General features: G+C 41.1%; 2 protein-coding genes across 2 annotated transcripts; both read right to left on the reverse strand.

Annotated features, from left to right (window-relative positions):
• Window positions 1–2,456: 2,456 nt before the first annotated feature.
• On the reverse strand, window positions 2,457–6,996 carry LOC122659638 (protein CHAPERONE-LIKE PROTEIN OF POR1, chloroplastic-like). Its single transcript, XM_043854734.1, has 3 exons — window positions 6,546–6,996; window positions 3,514–3,874; window positions 2,457–2,751 (listed from the first exon to the last, which is right to left on the reverse strand). The coding sequence occupies exons 1-3, from the start codon at window positions 6,915–6,917 to the stop codon at window positions 2,576–2,578; spliced, it is 909 nt and encodes a 302-aa protein (XP_043710669.1). The 5' UTR covers window positions 6,918–6,996; the 3' UTR covers window positions 2,457–2,575.
• A 2,269-nt stretch (window positions 6,997–9,265) lies between these two features.
• LOC122657485 (protein ALTERED PHOSPHATE STARVATION RESPONSE 1-like) lies at window positions 9,266–16,088 on the reverse strand. The gene is made up of 4 exons (XM_043852199.1): window positions 14,881–16,088; window positions 13,498–13,721; window positions 10,370–10,593; window positions 9,266–10,268 (listed from the first exon to the last, which is right to left on the reverse strand). Exons 1-4 carry the CDS (start codon window positions 15,770–15,772, stop codon window positions 9,380–9,382), a joined length of 2,229 nt encoding a protein of 742 aa, XP_043708134.1. The 5' UTR covers window positions 15,773–16,088; the 3' UTR covers window positions 9,266–9,379.
• Window positions 16,089–19,921: the final 3,833 nt, after the last annotated feature.

A 19,921-nucleotide genomic window follows, 5' to 3' on the forward strand; every position in this document is an offset into this window, starting at 1 on the left:
TATTTCTGTGTCTGTTTTTGGTGGGGTAATTTGGGTTTTCACTGGTTTTGATCCTAATAAAAAATAATCCCTTTCTCTAATTTTCTTCAGTCACCTTCTTGCAAGGGTCAACACTCATCCTAGGGAAAAGGGGAGAGAGAGAGAGAGAGAGCCCCTGAGGCCCTGAAAGGCAGAAACTGAATCAGTGAGAGAGAGAGGGTCGCCTGCCAGCTCTCAGTCGCGCTGGTAACCTCTTCTAGAGTGAGTCTCTTTCAAATCGATCCAATAAGAAACGGTATGGAAAGAGCAAATAATAAGAAACCCAGGTGAATAATAAAGGGCACTTTCCTCTGTTTGGCCCTGTTCCAAATTATATAAAGGGCACTTTCCTCTGTTTTTTATTAGTATCTTGCAGTCTTGGAGAGAGCAAATCACAAGACACCCAGGTGAATAATCTTTCACATGGGAAGGCTTGTTGTTGCCTTTTATCTGCCTCAGTTAAAACATGAACATACACTTGTTTTCTAGCATTTGAATAGTTAATGGCGGCATTTGTATTTGAAATTGGTTTAGTAGATCTTTTTGGGCATCCAATGCTACCACAGGTTTTAAATTCACACCAACAAATATCAGTCGCCAACTTTTGTTTTTTGAAAAGAACACTCTTTCTTGCTCAATGGCTCTTTTCTTTACCCAAATGATTTTCTTACAGTATGTATGGAGAGAAACTAAAACCAGTCATCTGACTTTCTACATAATCATCCAATATATACATTGTTTATGTTGCAGGGTCAGTTGGACCCGGATCCTCTCCAATGCTCCAGCCCCTCCAACGTGCATCCAACGGCTAGGCCACCCGTTCACACACCACAAATTCCTTCAGCAGTTGGATGCATGCTAGAGGGGCTGGCACGCTGGAGAGGATTTCTTTCCGGACCAATTTACTTGAGCAGGACCAAGAAATCCTGTTCAAGTAACCCAGCAGTGATGTTTGGTAAAGGATGAAAATCTTGTTTGGTAAAGGATGAAAATCTTGTACTTGTTTCAGTAGTGATATTTCTTTCAACCCCAACCATCTTCAGAGTTCCTGGTCACTCCAATGAGGTCCAGAGGAAATGCTTAAAAGGACAGTTCTTGGCATGATCTGAGGAATCAGCTGAGATTCGGATAGCCAATTTCCGGACTAGTCAAATTGAAAAAAATTGGCTCATTCATACTTGATCTCTAGGGTTCAAATAGTTTTTGGCTTAATTGGAATCCATGGAGGCCAATTCAGTTCGTTTGAACCATGGTTCTTGGGGCGGATTCCTTGTAATAATTCTCATCACCTGTGGATTAAAGAAATGCATGCATTTAAATGGCTCTGTAAGCGTGTATAAACAGAACCAAACCAGAAGATATATGGAATGATTTGGTATCAAGAAAGAACAATTCAACATCATCTATGGAATAGAGATAACTAAGAGGAAGAAAAATAATTGGAAGACTTAAAATAGCAAATATTACTCATATATATATATATATATATATCAGGTTGTATATAGTTTGGGCTCGGCTTGAGCCGGGCCATCAGGCTGCGTTGATGTCGGTTCTAACTTATAACAGGCTAGGGCTGGGCTTGACCCTAAATTTTTCCGGCCTATATCAGGCCGGGCTATTCAGCTAATCCGGGAACGAGCTCACCCTGTTCAACTTTCTTGCCCAGACTCCTGGGAGCAGGACATCAACAAAAACTCACCTTCTAAAAATTTAATAAAGATAAAATATTGCCAGAGCTGTAAATCTACTGAGCGAACCAGACAGAGAGACTGTGAGAGAATTTAAGATGCCCAATTGATTTATATAGTATGTGTTAAAGACACATTAAACCAAAACTAACCTAACAAAAATTGTGCCAAACCATGCATGGAGCAGCACTTAAAATCTATTTTCCTTCTTAATTTCAATATTTCAAGAGGGCGGCCGTTGGTGTAACAGTAAGGTTGCTCCATTCTGACCAAGTGGTCATGGGTTCGAGTTTGGAAACAGCCTGTCTGCTTCCCCTTCCCTACTTAGAAATTAAGCATGCAAAGAAACTGGTCAGAGACCCCTCCCGTCTTCAACAAGTTTTTTTTGTAAGTGTAAGGCAAGTAGGACCATGGAACAAAAGTTCGATCCTCAGAACAATGAGGTATTTTAGATTATTTCTTCATAAAATATCAAATATGTGGAATCTACCATATTTGCTGACACTGACCAACCAAAAATCAATCATCAAGCATTAACAAATCCAACAAGATTTTACCAAGTATGCCTACATTGGTAGTCCCAACTTCCAATCCTTTCATTGCATTTATTGATGTTTTTTACCAGTGAAGATTACTAAAATGAACGATATGGCATTGCAACAATAGAAATGATTGATCACTTTAGAAAAATAGAATCTGAATGATGTAATTGTAAACTTTGACATATTTCTTTTCTATACAACATGATAATTTACAAAGCCTACGGAAGCGGGACATTTGTACTATTATGTAAAAGAATACATGGCGTAGCAGTTACAATGATAATTACAGCTATTAAAGTTCAAGTTATGGTATATCATTTCCAAACCCTATCTTAGGTAGAGGGAGACCAAGAACTGAGTGAAGAGAATGAATTCGCTTACAACAACAGCCGGGGAGTGTATACCCAAATATGGGACTATGTCAACCTGCAACAAGTTCTCAACTGCTGAGCCCACTGCTGCTCCCACGACAAGGCCCCCAACAGTTATGAGCGTAGCCTTCCCTGTAAACAGCATGCCAAACTCTCAGATTCCTTCACAAAATTAAGTCCAGAGGAATGAAACCATGACAAGAGGAGCTCCCTATTACAAATCATATCTTCTATGTTTTATGTTCATAGGTCATCAGCAGTATTCTCCTTAAAAGAATAACCAAACGTATCAGAGATTTACCTTGTCGAGTAACTTTCTTAAAGTGAAGTCTGGGTTAGGAAAAGGAAAAGATGATAGCAGAGTAACTAGTTAAATAAACTTCAATTTTGCAGGAGGGAGTTAAAGTACAAAATGTTTGTCTCCTCCCAAATTCGTTGGATGTCATACCAGACAAAAAATATACCAAGAAAATTTTCCTGACAGAGTGACAGCCCTGATCTCACGACATATGGGCAAATATAAACTATAAATAGCATAATCATCAGATTCCAATAGATGGTGGAAACTTTTGCTAATCCATTGGAATATGAAACAAGAAGTCTACATTCCAATGATCACCTCAAATTTGATCTATTGAAAAAGAAAGCAGATGAAACATCTTGCAACTAAGACCATGTACAAATTCTGAAAGCATATGGACTTCAGCTGTATGGAGGATACTAGAGGAAGACATTTCAGATATGCAACACTATAATAGGAAACACCAGCCTGAGGACACGTAATCCATTTCCATTGGCTGGTTCTACCAAGAGTAACCATATTCAGGAAATGCAAGGAGACATTAATTCCTTCAAACCCTAATAAAAGAGTGCATAAAAACAATGGCTCCTTACCCAGGTTGATGTTCTTCTTGGTCAAGAAGTATAATGAAGCACCAAAACTAGTAGCTAAGATTAACCCAGGAATATCAGCCCCTGCATATGGCTCTGCTGAAGATGTCGATGTTCCATTGGCAAATGTTAAGACCATTAGTGCTCCATACACCCCTGCTTGAAGGCCTAAGTTCCCAGTGGATGGTGGTTCAACTGAAACTGATATATTTTTACCTGCGGCTTGTAACCACTTGGGCATTGATCTCATTCCTGGGCCATTTACAGGTTTCACGTCAGCATAAGGAATGCTTGTATTTACAACTTTCCCTGCCCTCCTCTGCATTAAGCTTTGCATAAGCAACATGTCATAGGCAGCCTCTACCTGCAACACAAGGAACGATGCATCTTCCATGAAATAAGATGATGTGCCACATACCTATCATTCTAGTTAGTACTTTAGGGATGATCTACTATAGACATACTGATATAAGTATTGGTGGACAAGCAAGGCTCAATACCCACCATTTGGTTACACCGAAGAGATATACAAATCAACCTACTCTGATGGGATTTGCTGGAGGGAAAAACAAAATGAAAAATGACCCAAATGGGTCGATTTGGGCATGGTGTATCTATAGTTCAGATGAGTCACACCCCCCTGAATGTATGCCAAATGTATCAGTTTTCTACATATATATTCTGATTAGCATCATTGTGAGTTGATGATTCCAAATTCCAGTTACATAACTGGGACAGAAGAATAAGTCTAACCAGATTATAAATATTAGAACATGCAAGCACCATTTTAAATAGGCGTACTCCTATTTTATAAGATAATATGATACCACCTCCCACTTTTGGCGCACATGTTTGATGACCTAAGCCTAAGCGCCCTATAAGTCAAAAGCTAGCCTTACAACTAAAAGCAAGGTCGAAATCAATCCCTCTTTTTCCTGTGCTTTACTAGTAGGGCTAATGAACGACCCTTCAATCTATGGTGTTCCCAGTTCATCAATCAGGTCTGATTAGAAATGCTTAAATGAGTGGAGGAAGGAAGGTGAGGAATGATAGCTGGAAAGAGTGGATGGAGGAAGGCTGGAAGTGAAGAGATGAAGAGTGCCGCGCTGAACGAATGAATACGAATGCTTTGATATATTTGATTGCAATGTGTCACTCTTCATCAACTTCTGACGTCAGAAGTTCAGGCTTAGACGGCTTCAAGAAGCACCCTTTTTTTCCACGTCTAAAGAGATTTCAAGATCTATTACAAATGCCAATTAAAATTGGAACTTCATCTTGTTATCATTCGAGAGGTAGGGTCCTGTTGATTTCTTACTCTTCCAATGCGACATTGATCCATTCAATAAGATAAAACTTGGAAATTTATTCAGCCATTTCTAACAGGCCCAGTATAGTTTGTTTAATGATGCCAATGTAGATTGGCCTATGCGTGAGGATTGGAAAAGGCTGTTGTGGTATATCACTCTAAGGGGTACATTGAACTATTGAAGAAGCTAATGGAAAGAGACCAGTACATTCCCTGTTTACTCAGTTAGAGAGGGACAATATTTTCTTTTCATCTTTGTAAATTCAATTACATAACCGAGGGCCCAGCTCATATAACCATAATCCATCCCACCTAGTCCACCCAAATACTCTGTAGTCCTAAGCCCATTGCCCATTTGAAATCCCTAAGTCATATAGCTAAAATAAATTACAGGCTAAACGAGTGGTACAAAGTTCTTCACCAGCCTTGACTGTTTACCTGCCAGGTAAAAGGGATATTTTACAGTATTAAGGACCAAGGGTCAAGTTCAACCCTGTAGAGTAAGGAAAAGATACCACCACCACCATCCTAACCAAAAAATGAAAAAGACACTTAGACTGAACACTTGCATTCAACAGGCACCAACAAATAAAAACTTCAGTAAAGTTAAACCAAGTCACTCACTGTATACCAACACACTAGCATAGTCAAAGTCTCAAGAACCCCATGGACATATGAGACCATATTATTGAAGAATTTCTGGAGGAGATAAACCTTGAGATTAAGTTTCTATGAAGTTAATGAAAACTTTTGAGTTGAGTTGCTATGAAGCTATTGTGATAACTGACCAACATACCCTAATCATCAAGAGAAGACCACATATAAAAGTAGTCTAAGACTTCAGAAGAAGAATTTCATTCAAGCTTGCACATCAATTATTAGTTTGGAAGGTGATTTCCAAAAATTCAAGTAAAAATATGCTCCAAAGTCTCATTAACAATTCCATAAACCCTGAGCTCAAGCTCATGGCTCCGCTGGTTGAGGTGCAGCACTAAAATCTCAAGGTTACAACTACAGTTCCAATTCAGAGTCAGCAAATCATGAAAATAGCAATCATTTTTTGTTTTGTTTTTGGGGGTGGGGGTGTCATGTCTTTGTGTTCCATATAGTTATTGTATATATGGAACATGAGAGGATAAAAATTAGTTATTGTAATGGGTTGTATAGTAGAAGTGAGGGGACCAGCAGCACCGGCAGGACACGAGAGTATAGAACCATTTTGACCCACAAAGCGAAAGCAGGGAACCAGAGATAAGAATGGCAAAGGAAAGATACTTGACAAGCAATTCTTAATCTCGATCTTTCCAAAGAGAACTAATACTATACATTAATAAGATGAGTTTCCAAAAATATTAACTTGACAGGACATTTGCAATCTTGTTCTTTCCCAAAGACGAACAATAAGACGAATTTCCGAAAACTTTCCGTGACGGCCAATAACTAAACAAAACAATGGTTGGAAATAATTCATAAAATAGCTAGAAGTGTTGGTTACCCACCGGTACAACATTCAAACACATTATGGGTCGGTGGTAAATGGGGAGTATAGAAAATACGGCATTAAAGCTTTAATTCAACTCTTGAGATCAGAATTCCCTGATTTCTCTATATCTACAGATTAAACTCACTCACAGAAGGGGAAAAAATTATTCATTCAATAATGGAACTAAAAATTTGAAGCAATCCAGACAGAAGAAGAGAATTGGACGGCAGAAGAAAAAGGAACCTGAGCGACGGTGTCTTGATCGTCCCTGCAGGAGGCAAGGATAGAATTCCTGGCGCGAAGGATGTCATCGAAGGAAGCCCCTTCGGAGACGCCGAGAAGCTTGAGAGCGTTCTCAACAGACATCTCCAAAGGAGCGGAGGAATCGTCAGCTCTATACCCGGCGAGAACAGGTGTCGTAGCTGTCCTGCTGGATAATCTATGGCGAGTGGGCTGGAAAACACCGCATGAGCGGTTACTCTTGCTCCTCCACAACTGAGAAGTTGCCGTCCGGCGACCTAAAAAGGGTCTAGCCCATACCCAGAGGGACCTGCAGCTGGGATTACGGCGGACGATAGATCGGTTGGATCCGACGGAGAGAGCAGCAGCAGCCATTTTTCACTCCCTATGGTCCGTCCTTTCCTGATTTTGGTTTGCTTGTGCTCCCTGCAAGTGGCATATCCTATCGGATCGGTCTGTGCCTCTCTCTCTGCTCTTCCTTCACTCAACTCAACAGTGTTATATTTGTTGTACAAGTTACAGCGACAGAATGAGAATGATTGTTTTTTCCAATTCTTAAAACATATTTATGGCTCCAATTTGAAGTGGCTATGCTAAATGAATTTTTTTTTTTTTTTCTTTTTTTTCTGAGGGGGGGGTGTTGTGGTAAAAAGTAGTTCTATTGCAAAGGGGGCTAGAAGAACACAAGGAGTCCAGATTACAAGCATCTATCAACCAAGGAGTGGAAATCGGTCAATCCGTCTTATTAGCTAAAGTCAGGGCTTTCCGAGCTACGGAGTGTGCAACTGTGTTAGCATCCCTAGATACATGAAAACAAGAGAAAGAAGCCAGTTGAGAAGAGAGCTGGCGGATGTCCCAAATGATATTAGATATCAGAGTGGGAGAGAGAATCGAGCTATGTATGACCGTGTCCTATGTTAAATGATTTTTGGTACCATAAAGTGTTAGAAACACATACATTATGGGAAAAAGAATTACTTTCTTGAGGGTAGCCTATGTCAGCACTCGCATGAGTCTATCTCTCTTCTCCAATGTTAGTATTGGCATATTGGCATAGACCATACTCCTGGACATAAAACTACTTCCCAAATGTTATTGTCTTATTTTAGCTTTGTTGAGGTAACTTTAAACATGTTAGATGCATTGTGATTACGTGTCACTTGCATTTAAGACATCTCAAATTTGATGGCCTAACTGGACCTTATTATTAATTAATAATTGATTTGAAAGTGATGCTCCACAATATTTACCTTCATTGGAAAAATTGTGTAATACTAGAAGGGCAAAACAATAAAGTTGCAAATTATTTGATACCTTGAGGGACAAGATGAAAATTCACCATTCTCACACTCCATCCTCGAGGCTAGATCCTATCCAATGACATTTAACCACCAGAGTCGATTTTACACCATCCATGGATTGTGGGGACCGACTCTGGTGGTTAAATGTCATTGAGGAGCACCGCGGCATTCCATCCTCCTCTGCCACCCCCACCCCCACCCCCACCCCTCCCCTCCCCTCCCCTTTTTTCCGATGAATTTCATTCTCCTCCCCGCGTATATCTCATTCCTTTCCAAGTTTTAAAAATCGAGAATCAGGATTCGGATTGATCTCGGCCAATTCCAATTCAAATCATATCAAAATTGACCTCAAAATCGGCATATTCTAGGCAACTACGAATTTCAATTAAATTCTAATCAAAATCCAAAACATTTTGGATCCAAGTCAAAACTTAAGTAGAAATCGAAGTCTCCAACTATGAGAGTAGGCATTTGAAACAACAGCAAAGGTTTTGGGAATGCTTCTCATGCATAAAACAACAGCAAAGGTTTCATAGCTGCAATTCGTTCCAGTAAGCTAGAGTCTAGACACACTTGGGAATGCTTCTCAAGCATAAAATGCCCAGGTTTTGGGAAGCATAAATCCAGCCAGCTCATTGAGCCTCTTTTTAAGGATTTTCACATGTACGAGGAGCCGGCCGCAAAGGATTTCAGGAACAGAATCCCAAGCACCCCGCCATCCTCTTATTGATCTGGTAAGACATCCAACTTGAAATCTCAATGAAGAAAGAAGGATGTACGGTGAGATTTTTCAGTACTCTTTCTGTGAATTCTTCCACATTCCACTAGGGCTAGCAGGAGTTTCCAGAAAAGCTGGACCTGAGACCTGAGTCTGGGTCCTGGATCAGTCTCAAGATTCAAAATGTGACACACCCACGCGTTTGTGAAATTTTCACACAATAAACACCAGGAGATTGAAGGTGTCAGCTAGCCTAGCCAGTGAGGAATATGGTTGCCAGCCTGCCAGATCCTGGAATCTGAGTCCCACCTTCACCTTGTGTGTGTGTGTGTGTGTGGGGGGGGGGGGGGGGAATCAAATTGGATCAACATTGGCCAGATCAGACCGATCTTGTGCGAAAACTAGGGTTAGGGGTTTTTAAGCCGATTTCCACTTTCTTGCCTATAGGACCTCTCTGAATCTGTTTGGAGGGGTTCAGGGGTTTGGGACTTGAAGGGGGGGGAGGGGGGGCTTATAAGCATAATTTTTTTTAAAAAAAAACACAATAGTATCAGGAGATTCAAACCTAAATTCCTGGTTACTTACAGTGTGATTGCCCACTCCAATCAACTCCTCGCAACTTCCTGGCTGATTTTGGCCAAGGGGTGAGGGAGATCAGGATGTTACAGCCCCTAAAATGAAAAATTGCAGGCATGCACAAAGTCTGTCAACAATAATAATCAGCTACATCAACTAATTAGAGCCTACCATAAATATGTCTCAGCGAGCTGCTTCGACATCATCTAATATACAAGTTCACTCCATAATCCCCAACAACCTTAAGATCCACAGTGCTCAACACCTTGTTCTTGTTTCTGACTTTGTTCACCATCAACTTGCACTTGAGAACTCTCTATGTATGATGGATTCCCAGCCTTCTCATCCACCTTTGCCTTTTCAATGAACGTGACAAGCTCATCATACATCTTCAGAGAAGCCTTGCAGAAATCTGCAAGTGACTCAAAAACTGAAGAAAATCCAGTCTGAAATCCACTTAATGTGATCCTCTGTGTCTCCTGTATGTAGTTAAGGTGCTTTGCCTTCTCCACATCCAGTTTATTCCTGAACTCATCTAACTGATCCTTCCTCTCTGATAAGTACTCAACCCGATTCCGCTCATCTGGCTCTGTTTTTTGTTCTGAAACCTTGGATTCAAGAATTCTGTTCTCAACCCTCCGGAATGCAAGACCCCTCCTGTCAAGTTCTATAGCAAGTCTGTCAACCTTCCTCTTCTGTTGTTGCTCCTCCCCTTGTTGGACCCACAAGGCCCTGATATCCTTCCCAAAACTCTTCATTGCATAAGTTACTGCCTTATCGGGCAGTTTCTCAAGGGAGGTTAGCCAATCATGACAGAAAACGAGCAGTGGGGGGCCATTGACTCGAAATGGTGGCATTGAGGATCTGCCCCTGGAGTAGAATTCAACTTCGGGGACGACAAACTTGTAAAGCCATCCATCAAGAGCTTCAACATAGGCTCGTTGTGCAGACATATAAGCAGTAAAGCAAGTGCGCCAATTCTGAAGCTCGGCCTCAAGCTGAAGTGTAGCAAGACGATGAGAGTCATGGCAGAACTTCCCATAGGCAGGACAGGTAAAAGATTTCACTTCAAACATAATTTGGTTCTGGGTTTCATGGGATTCCAACATAACCTTCCATGTTTTCATTAGGCTGCCAAAAGGAAAAAAAAAAAAAGAAATATGGGGAAAGCTTCAATCAAAAATATGATTGGAGAACACGAAAACCTCCAAATTTTTTGTTTATTGCCTTACCCTTGCAGCAGCTCAACAAGTTGTGGCTGCAACTCTTCATCCCTTAGTTTCTCAATTCTTTTTGAGATTGACTCAGCACTTCTAATGGCAATTAATATGCTGGTGTACAAATCTTTCACGGAAGCTCTAGTTTTGTCCACACTCTGTCGGTCAGCTCCCGTTGCATCCTTGTGCCTCAGTTGAGAGCATTTCTGCTCATAAATTTTCCTTGTGCGGTTTCCAGCCTAAGCAGTTAAGGCAGACAAGATGTCAAATGAGCATATGCTTACCATGATACTCCATGCCTATAGGAAAAAAGAAAATTTAATTGAGTTTCTGCATATTTCACATGGATAACCCTACGAAGACAATACTAGCTGCATGCAGAACAAACAATTTAATGCATCGCATGAAGAAAAGTGTTAGAGTGGACAAAATAACCTTGGGGAGATTTACACTTTTGTGCCATTCATCAAGGCACTAAAACCAGATCATTTTTCTGCGGTGCGGTTCGGTTCGATCGTAAATGGTCGGTTCCGGTTCCATTTTGGCACCCTTACCTATTAGCTTAAGTTTTTGGGTTGGAGAATATCAGAGCCTTCATATACCAGTTTATCCCCTTACCAATACCTGGTTACATATAAATTTCCTGAGATATCCCACTGCCTTCAGCCACTGCGGGTCAAATAACAACTTTTCTTCCATTCCTTGTCTCCCTCTCTTTGTCCCACCTGAATCAATGAAATGCCTCAGACCTGCTGCTTGAATGCATGGATTTGTATTTGACCCTTGCGGGATTCAAGAAAAGCCTCTAAAACTAAGCTTAAAAGTCAAGATCCAAACCATATTGAACTGTATTTAGGACCTAGAAAGATTTTGAATCTATCAATATGGACCCAGCGTGGATCCAGATCCCGGATTAATCCATTTCATGCCCTGATACACGGAAGACACAGAAACAGTATTTATCACTCCTCTCATCCCTTCTTCTGCATCCTAAACCGAGTATTCTTACATGGCATCCCAAACTTCCCTTACACGCTGGACTCTTGTCAACAACAAGCTTCCATGTGCAGGTCATCAGTTTCCCCAATCTTTCCCACCTTGGAATCAGCTCTCAGGTGTTATGTTTGCGTGTGAGAAGCTATTGGACCAACTTCCTTTGCCCAATGTGCCAACTTCTTTCGCCCAACATCCTAAACCAAGTAGGTATTCTTATTCATCTTCATCTCACATTGGAATCAGCTCTCAGGTTTCATGAAAGTGTTCTAAGCTTTGGGCCAACTTCCTTTGCCCAATGCGCCAACTTCCTTCACCCAACATAAAAAACCAGATGGGTCCTCCCAATATCCTAAACTTCAAAATTTATTCAAACATATTTACAACTCATGGGTGCATCCTTCTTTTCGCTTTCACATCTTGATGGTTCAATTCATAGTTTGAGATATTTATCTCAAGGATGTCTCTCTTGACATCAAATTCTCTCTCAATTCAAACTTAACTTGTAAATGGCTCCTATAACTTTGTGGTCCAATTTACAATTCAATGAGCTGTAATCCCATGCCACTCGTTCCACTGTTCTAGCCCCTTCCATGGCTCAGCATGAATTATTGGCAACTGTAAAAAAATGTTCAAAATCTCCTGCTTTTCCTCCCTTCTATTGAGGAGCAAACCGCCTTTTAATCATTGCACTTTCTTTGTCATTTAAGACCTTGAAGATGTAATGCATCGCTAGATAAAATGAGCTTTGTCAGAAGTTCTATATGCTGTTGTGCATATAAGGCCCAGCGGTTCTCAATCACTTCTGTATGCATCTCATCCATCTGCTACAGAGATTTGAGTTCCTCCCTTCAGTAGACAAGATTATCCATGTAAAGATGAGCGTTACATTTGGTCCTTCCTGGTGCTTTTTGTATATACTTTTTTGTATCTTATACCCTCTAGTATAAGGGTATTTGTGAACTTGTATACCATACAGATGACCTATATATATAATCTCTATTGGGTGGATTGAATAAGCTGATCACCCTCCAAAACCAATATTCTGTATTTTGGTTTCTAGATTTGCTATAAAATTAATTTGGTATCAGAGAACAGATAAACCAACATTTCCATGAGCACCCCTGGCCAAAGCACCCTTGGCCATGCCCTCGCCCTCTGCATCTTGCTGCAGGATCCACCGCCATTGTGCCTCTGGCTGCACCCATCTGTCACCTCTGCCACACATGATCGCGCTCTGCACAATCCACCGCCACTGTGCTTCTGCTACACCCGTCCGACACATTCGCTACCCACTCCTATTCTGTCTGCCACTGTGCCTCTGCTACCCAGCCCCTTCTCCATCGCCTTTGCTACCCCCATAGCCTCTGCCTCCAATGCCTCTGTTGCCCCCCATCATCCCCTTGCCACCATCGTCCGTCCCTCTTCATCTTTCTGATTCATCCCTTCCCCTGTTAATATGTCTCATCACTGTCACCCATTACCCGTCACTCATCACCCGTCCAGCAATTCAGTAGACATTAAAAGCTAGAGAGTAAGTACTTGCTGTGATATGCTTTGATTGAAAAGCATAAAACAACCAACCAGTTCCATTACAGTATTTTAAACGATTTCTCTCAAATATCTACAGGGTTCACTTTTGGCTTAATAGAGGCAACCGTTACTTGAGCTCAGAATTGAGACAGCGAGTCTATACTTGGTAGGCAACATAGGTGGGAACAAGGAGAAGGTATAGCAGTGCAGTCAGAACATTAAGAAGAATATATGCTACTTACACATGGCATCTTAAAGTTTGGAGCAAAATGCACTTTAAAACATCAACTAGTCCCATTTTGTGCCTTCTAAGTATATGCAGTACTCTTCTTCGTAATCCTAGCAATAACAACGGTTAGCCGACTCATTGGTCAAATGGCATACAAAGACCATCCTTGTACTAAAATACATGTATAGATTGATAAATATACATTCTTTAAGTTTTAAGGTTATATGCAGTACAGACAACAGGAACTCATGGATAACATAATAGCAGGCCTACTAAGTTAATGCATCACATATGACAAATCCAGAGCTGGCAAAGACCAGAACATGAAGCAGGAGCAAACAATGCAGATTAGGTTGGGCATGAACATAGGGGCTAGAATTTAGTTTACCTTCACTTCTTCATAAAGTTTCTTTTCCCAAGCATACAATCTTCCCAGTGTTGATGAATGGCTTCCTGATTCCATTCCACCATAGTCGTCAAAGAGATCATTTTTGAACTCTGTCCATGTTGAAGAACCTTTGGAGCTGGATGCAAGATAACTCTTACAAGATGAAGACTGAGATGAGGTGGACCGATGCCAAGTAATAGCTTGGATGAGTTTTGTCGAGTTCTCTGCATTCAAAAGGACAGTTGGAACATAAGCTACTTGGATATAGCAAAATGTTCGGTTGCGAGGCTGCCAGCTATCAAGCCTACGGTGGCGAATTTTCTGCCACAAGGAGTGCTTGGATGAAACATCCAGAACATTGATCCTATAGGAAATCTCTGGATAGCCACATTTACAGTGGTTTATCCATGTTGCCCACTACCCATCACCATATAAGCTAACCAAAACCACTGCTTTTGGAATCTTTACTAATAGGAGTTTATAACAATCTGATAGAGAAAATTGTGTGTCAAAATGGTCTTCATATAGTTCATGGGATCAGAGTAAACTGCATGTATCTGTGGTCCTGGTATGTAGACATTCCATTGTATCAATTCCAAGAATGCGAGTAGTGATATTTGGTCAGGATCTATGACACCATGAATAATAAAACTACAATTTATTCAATCGAAGAATAGACAGGGCTCTATTGCCATGGCTACTGGCTACTAAAACTTTTGTGTTACTACCTAGATGCCTGTTGCCATGTGAGAAAATTGTCACAACTGGATCGCAGGACTGTTGCACTCATCTGTAAACCATGGCAGATTCAAACAATGTTCAGAAATTTGGAGTCGGAATTTTTTAGTCCATTATATTGATTACATTGGTCTTTGGGAACTCGAACGCAGTTTCAAAGCAGAAAAAAATCACCACCTTCAAATGTTGCCCGCGGTCCGGGTGGGCGGGTGCGAGGGCTTATAGTTATATGTACCTGCTTCCCAGTGTGATGTGTGAAGAAAGAAAAGTGAAACTGTGGGGAACCTACTAAGTAAAAGAAAGAGGAGGAGAGGAGGAGGTGGGAGACTGTAAAAGATAACAAAAAATTAACCTTTTTCACTACAGATTGAAAGATAACCACCCATTTAAATAAGGATATCATACAAAATAAACATGCGTGAAGACAACTGAAACTGAAAAGGACATCATTTTCCTTTGGTAATAACAATACTTTAAAGAAGAACAAGAACAAGACTAAATCTCCTCAACTAGCCAAGCCATATTTAAGGATTTGCAACATTTTAATGGAAAATAACAGCCATGAATAATCAAGTTATGAAACCGAAAGAAGAAAAATATAAGGAATTTGATAGGGGGGAGATGAAAAAGAGAGAAAAGACCCACCTTTTATCTCATCTAGACTAGATTGCAGATGAAATCTGTTGGCCTCAAGCATCCTGGAAACATCCTTGCCAGAGTCATAAGCCCTAATGAAATGGTCCTCAATATCCTTCAATGCTTCCAAAAGTTCCCTTCCCCTTGCAGGGGTATCGATAACAGTTAATCCCTTCTGCTCCCCCTGGTCCACACTTGCAGCACCATCCACCACCTTCAGAACCTCAACTCCACCGTTCACCTCATGACTTTCATTAGCATCCTCTGCAACCATCACAACCTTTCTTCCGTCTCTTTCTCTCTCGTCTTCCTCTTCCAGCTCTGGAATGCCTTCTTCCTCCCTCACCGCTTTCAAGTCTTCGTCGGAGTTCCGACTAAACTCGCACCCGCTCATCAACACCTCAGTCCTCACTCCGTCGAACGGGTTAAAGAAATCCCACCCGAAATTCCTCTGCGGTGACGGCATTGGAGGCGGCATTTCAGTGTAGAAGTAACCACAAAGTGGCGCTTTTACTTCTTCCACTTCTCTCTCCACTCTTCCTTCGTCGTCCGAAGAGTCCGAAGAAATTGAAGAGTCGGAGGAATGGCAGTCAATGGCTTCTTTCGTCGATTCTGAGGGCGTCTGCTGGAGGAACATGGGATTGGAGATTACCTTTTCGGAAGGGGGCGAAGCAGAGCAAGGTGGCGGGAAGGTTACGAGGAAAGGCGAAGCAGGAGAGGAATGTCGAGCGACGAAGAGCCTTATCGCCGCTGCTACGGCGCAGAGCGAGTGAGTGTACTTGCAATGTGCTGCAGCCAGCATGTAGCGGCGCTCGACCGCAGATTTTAAGAGGCGTTTTCTCTCTCTGCAAAGTGAAACTACGTCGTCTTCTTCATCTAGTTTAGATGCTACACAACCCATCTCCTCTGTTAACGCTGGGAAGTGGGTCTCCGACTTTTGTTTTTTTGAGGGGGTTGAGGGGTGCTAGTTTTGGCAGAAGAGAGGCAAGAAGGCAGTTTTAGAGAAACCCATGTCCTTTCATGACAAATCAGAAGCAGAGAATCTGAAGATGGAAGCTTGGAGATGTTGTGCAGTAGACTTTCCTGGAGCTGGGAAAGAAAGAAGAGAATGGAGGTATTCTCTGCTCTGGAAGAGGTTTAATGGAAAGAACTGGGTTTTAGCCTTTCAGAGTCTGTGGAAAAGAGACTCTATTTCTCCACTATTGCGTGTGTGAATGTGTGAGGTGGCCTGTTCTTTCCTGTCGTTAAGTGTTTATGAAACAGAGTTCCACACTAATTTCAGGCTTTTTGCAGGAGTTAGAGAGAAGATTGACAAATTTACCCTCCCTTCTCTTCCTCCTTTTGCCGCTCAAAAATGGAGGTGGGATTCAGGGGAGCTGCGGAGGTTACGAAGAAAGGAAATAGAGAGACTAGTTCAATGAGAAGATGATCTTATTACTCTGCTTCTTCACTAAAAATGGAGCAATCCATAATCCTCTCCAGACTCCAGCCAAACATAGAAGTTCTGCAAAATCTAGCATTAATTTTACTTTACAGAGAGACACAGAGGGAGAGAGAGTCTGACTAGTGAGAGAAAAGAGGAGTCAAAGATGGTACAAAGGTGTTATTGTGTTAAGACTTAAGACGAGAGAGAGAGAGAGAGAGAGATGTCTTATTGTTTTTGTTGTTTTCCTCTGTGATTTGCTTCTCGGTGCTTACCTTGTGTAATAACTATACTACTGCTAAGTTCATTAAAAAAAAACCTACTAGTTCTAAGTACGAAGAATTAAAAATAAAACTGCAATGGATGTGTGACGTGTGTCATGTCTGAGACTGTTGAGAGTGAAATTTTGGATTTTAAAGCTCGATAGGATTCTGGGTTTCTTGATAATGTGAAAGTTCCATTAACTATCCTAATTCGTAAGAGCTAGCCTTATATATGAAGGACAATCTATCCCTGACCAGAGCTAATCTTTTCCAAAACTACATTCTTCTGCAAGTTAAATTGAGAGCTCCAGTAAATAACGGTTGGCACTGAGGTGTGTTAATGGAGTTTAGTTTTTCTGGGTTAGATCATTAATACCCATTGTTTTAGAAAAATTGTATCAGAGTCAGGCCAATTCAAAGCAGAATGGTCTGCCCCTAACTCCCTATCGAGTATCGACCATGAATGATGAATGTTCTTTGTGTATTCATTTTTGGCCATTTTTCTCTCTCTTTCAGGGATTTTGCTCTTCTCCAGGGAGTGCCCAGGGACAGATCCAACGGCTGGGCAGCTGTGCATAAATCTCAATGCATGCCAAATCAAGTATGCACAGTACACTGGAATGTGTTCGCGGCAACCCAGCCGTTGGATGTCTCCTTGGGTAATGGACTCCCTAGAGAAGAACCAGATCTCTTTCCATCATTAAAATAACAGAAAATCAATTAAACTTATTTTTGTGTCAAGTTTTACAAATTTTTTATAATCAAATACTGCAAAAAAATTACATATGTAGAAATGCATGTCTTTCTTTCCAATTACAATTTTTGATGTTCTAACCGGTTCCATTTGTAAACCTTTTTAGTTTGCTGGTAGGTTTTTTTTTTTTGGAAAAGTTTTTTTGCATGGCTGTACATATGCACGCTCGTCATTAATAGTTGTTAGATCGGCATAAATGCTTGTACAAAATGACATAAAAACCCTTGTCCCCCATTTGATGGAGTTGATGTGAGAATCTCGTGTACACCTTCTCTCCCCCCCCCTTTTTTTAGGGCAAATTTCACAGACACCCCCAGTAACTATTCAAAATGGCAAGTACACCATAAATTTTGCAAAAATGTCAAAGATTACCCCTATTTTATGAATATTTATCAACTTAGTCAAGTCTGTTAGGCTTTTCCAGTTAAGTTGCTGTTAGTTTTTTGATAATGGCCAAATTGCCCTTAAAGAGTGAGAAACTTACCATAATACCCTCAAGGGTAAAACCCCCCAACTTAATCAAAAAGAAGAAAGTACAGTCATCGTGTTCACCTCTTGAAACTATCGCTGGGTTGAACGGAGAAGATGCCGAAACACTGTGCGTTATCTAGGGTTTTGAATATGTTGAAATCTCAAACATTCAAGCTTGAGGATCAGTGAGATCCATAAAAAATCTCAGAAATCGCAAACATTCAAGTGATTGATTTATTCGTGGAGAGATATCGTGGCAAGAATTTCACTATAACCAATCAAAAATTTGCTCTACTCTTTGCATTTTCCACCATCTCCCTTGTGATCCTTGTATCCTTCCATGGCCGAAGATCGTCTTGGATAAATTTGAAATAGTCTGGGCATCGAACCAACTTTTCATCCTAGACTATCTCACTTTGTTTTTCTTTCTCCCTGCCTTCTCTCTCTCTTACAATGCTTCTATGCACTGAAAGGCCCTGCGGCGTTGCACTGACGCCTTTTTTTTTTTTTCCCTCCTTCCGTGTGCGCCAGGTTCTGTGGTAGGCAGTGGTGGCCGTAATCACTAATAAGTGGTTAGTGGGAGAGATACGAGAAAGAAGAAGAAAAGAAGTAGAAGTCGATGCGAAGGGACGGAACTATATATAAGTTTCGCTCATGATGAATCAAGTTCTTAGATATGAAAGTCGAGATAGATTAATTAATTATCCATCTTCAATCATCAAAACAAGATAAACTTTCTACAATAGAAACTGAAAACTCAGAAAAATATCTAAAACTAGGCATTCTATGAGTATGATTCAAATTACAGATCTCACATTCTAAAACTATGCAAGGTAGGGTTCATCATTTCGAATCCTTGGAACAGTCATTCAAAATACAAAAAGACCAATGAAACAAGAATCCTTTGGATGAGTTTAAGATACAGCAGATTTAGAATCCCCTTGATCATCCATCCCATCAAGAATCCAAGCTTTCAGTTTCTTTCCAATTTCAAAAGAAAGATAAGAATCCACAAAAGCATACTGCAACTGATCCTTTGTAAGACTCCGATCGTCCTAGTGGCTCCTACCAATAAACTCAGGCTTCTTGATTCCATGAAAACCAAGGATTTCACTCGCCATCGTCTCCATTGAAGCACCCCTACTCTTGGTCATCGAACCAAGTTCCACGATTCGAGTCACATTTAAGTTGTAATTGTTCTTAAGCATATCATAATCAACATAATTCCTGACACCAACAAAAGTAGTAAAAGGATCGGAGAGGAAGCTCCTCAGAATTCAAGGAATGTTATTTGCGTGTATGATTTGGAAGACGAGGCACTGGCGACCAACACATAATTGTAGAGTTGCTGCAACTCTGTAAGACAGATTCCCGCAATGAAACTGTGCAGAGCAACCGCACCGAATACGGTTAGGGTTTTAATTTGTAGAGTTAGGGTTTTTACGGGGTTGGATTGCTGAGAGCATGGTCGGGCGAGGGAGACTGGAGAGGATGGTGGCAGGGTTGCAGGGGAGCAAGAGAAGGAGGCTGGAGGGGGTGGCGGTGGCGGCGGTGGTGGTGGTGGTGGCGGCGGCGGAAGAAACAGCAGAAGGAGAAGAAGAAGGGGAGAAAAAAGAATTAAATAAAAACAAGGGCAAAATTGTCATTTTATCTTTAGGTGGTAACCTTGCTTAACGTCAGGGGGAAGGTTGCCTTTTTGACCAAATTTAGGGTGTACTTACCATTTCGAATAGTTACAGGGGGTGTCCGTGAAATTTGCCCTTTTTTTTAATGGAAAGTTCCCAAAGTTTATTGGTAGAGTCATTCATGTGTGACATGAGTGTCAAAAGCTGGCCTGCACCGGTAGATCCGAACTAAATTTACCAATTGAAGCCGAAGGTCAACTAGACCATTATTAAAAATATCGGGCTCGAGCAATGATCGATAAATAATTAAGTGTTTCTGGTGCAAGGTAGTTGCCCGACGATCATGGTATAAGATCTTGCCGAGGTCTCACTTTTGTCTCGGTTTCAGGGCCCACTGAGTCAAGATGTCTTGTGATACATAAAACATAAAAGATCTCAACCGAAATCTCACTATCTCGCCAAGATTTCAGTCAAACCAGGCCCAATGACTTAGTAGGACTCACCTCTCCAGTTT

The sequence above is a fragment of the Telopea speciosissima genome, chromosome 4, assembly GCF_018873765.1.
Source record: "Telopea speciosissima isolate NSW1024214 ecotype Mountain lineage chromosome 4, Tspe_v1, whole genome shotgun sequence".
Classification (NCBI taxonomy): Eukaryota; Viridiplantae; Streptophyta; class Magnoliopsida; order Proteales; family Proteaceae; genus Telopea; species Telopea speciosissima.

What these genes read in the sequence shown, in the direction of transcription:
- LOC122659638 (XM_043854734.1), bottom strand. Translation starts at nt 6,917, where the DNA reads ATGGCTGCTGCTGCTCTCTCCGTCGGATCCAACCGATCTATCGTCCGC. An exon ending in ATCAAGACACCGTCGCTCAG is followed by an intron (nt 3,875 to 6,545) that starts GTTCCTTTTTCT and finishes CTTGTGTTGCAG; the next exon opens with GTAGAGGCTGCCTATGACAT. An exon ending in CAAGAAGAACATCAACCTGG is followed by an intron (nt 2,752 to 3,513) that starts GTAAGGAGCCAT and finishes TGCTGTTTACAG; the next exon opens with GGAAGGCTACGCTCATAACT.
- LOC122657485 (XM_043852199.1), bottom strand. Translation starts at nt 15,772, where the DNA reads ATGGGTTGTGTAGCATCTAAACTAGATGAAGAAGACGACGTAGTTTCA. An exon ending in TAGTCTAGATGAGATAAAAG is followed by an intron (nt 13,722 to 14,880) that starts GTGGGTCTTTTC and finishes TTTTGAATGCAG; the next exon opens with AGAACTCGACAAAACTCATC. An exon ending in CTTGTTGAGCTGCTGCAAGG is followed by an intron (nt 10,269 to 10,369) that starts GTAAGGCAATAA and finishes TCCTTTTGGCAG; the next exon opens with CCTAATGAAAACATGGAAGG.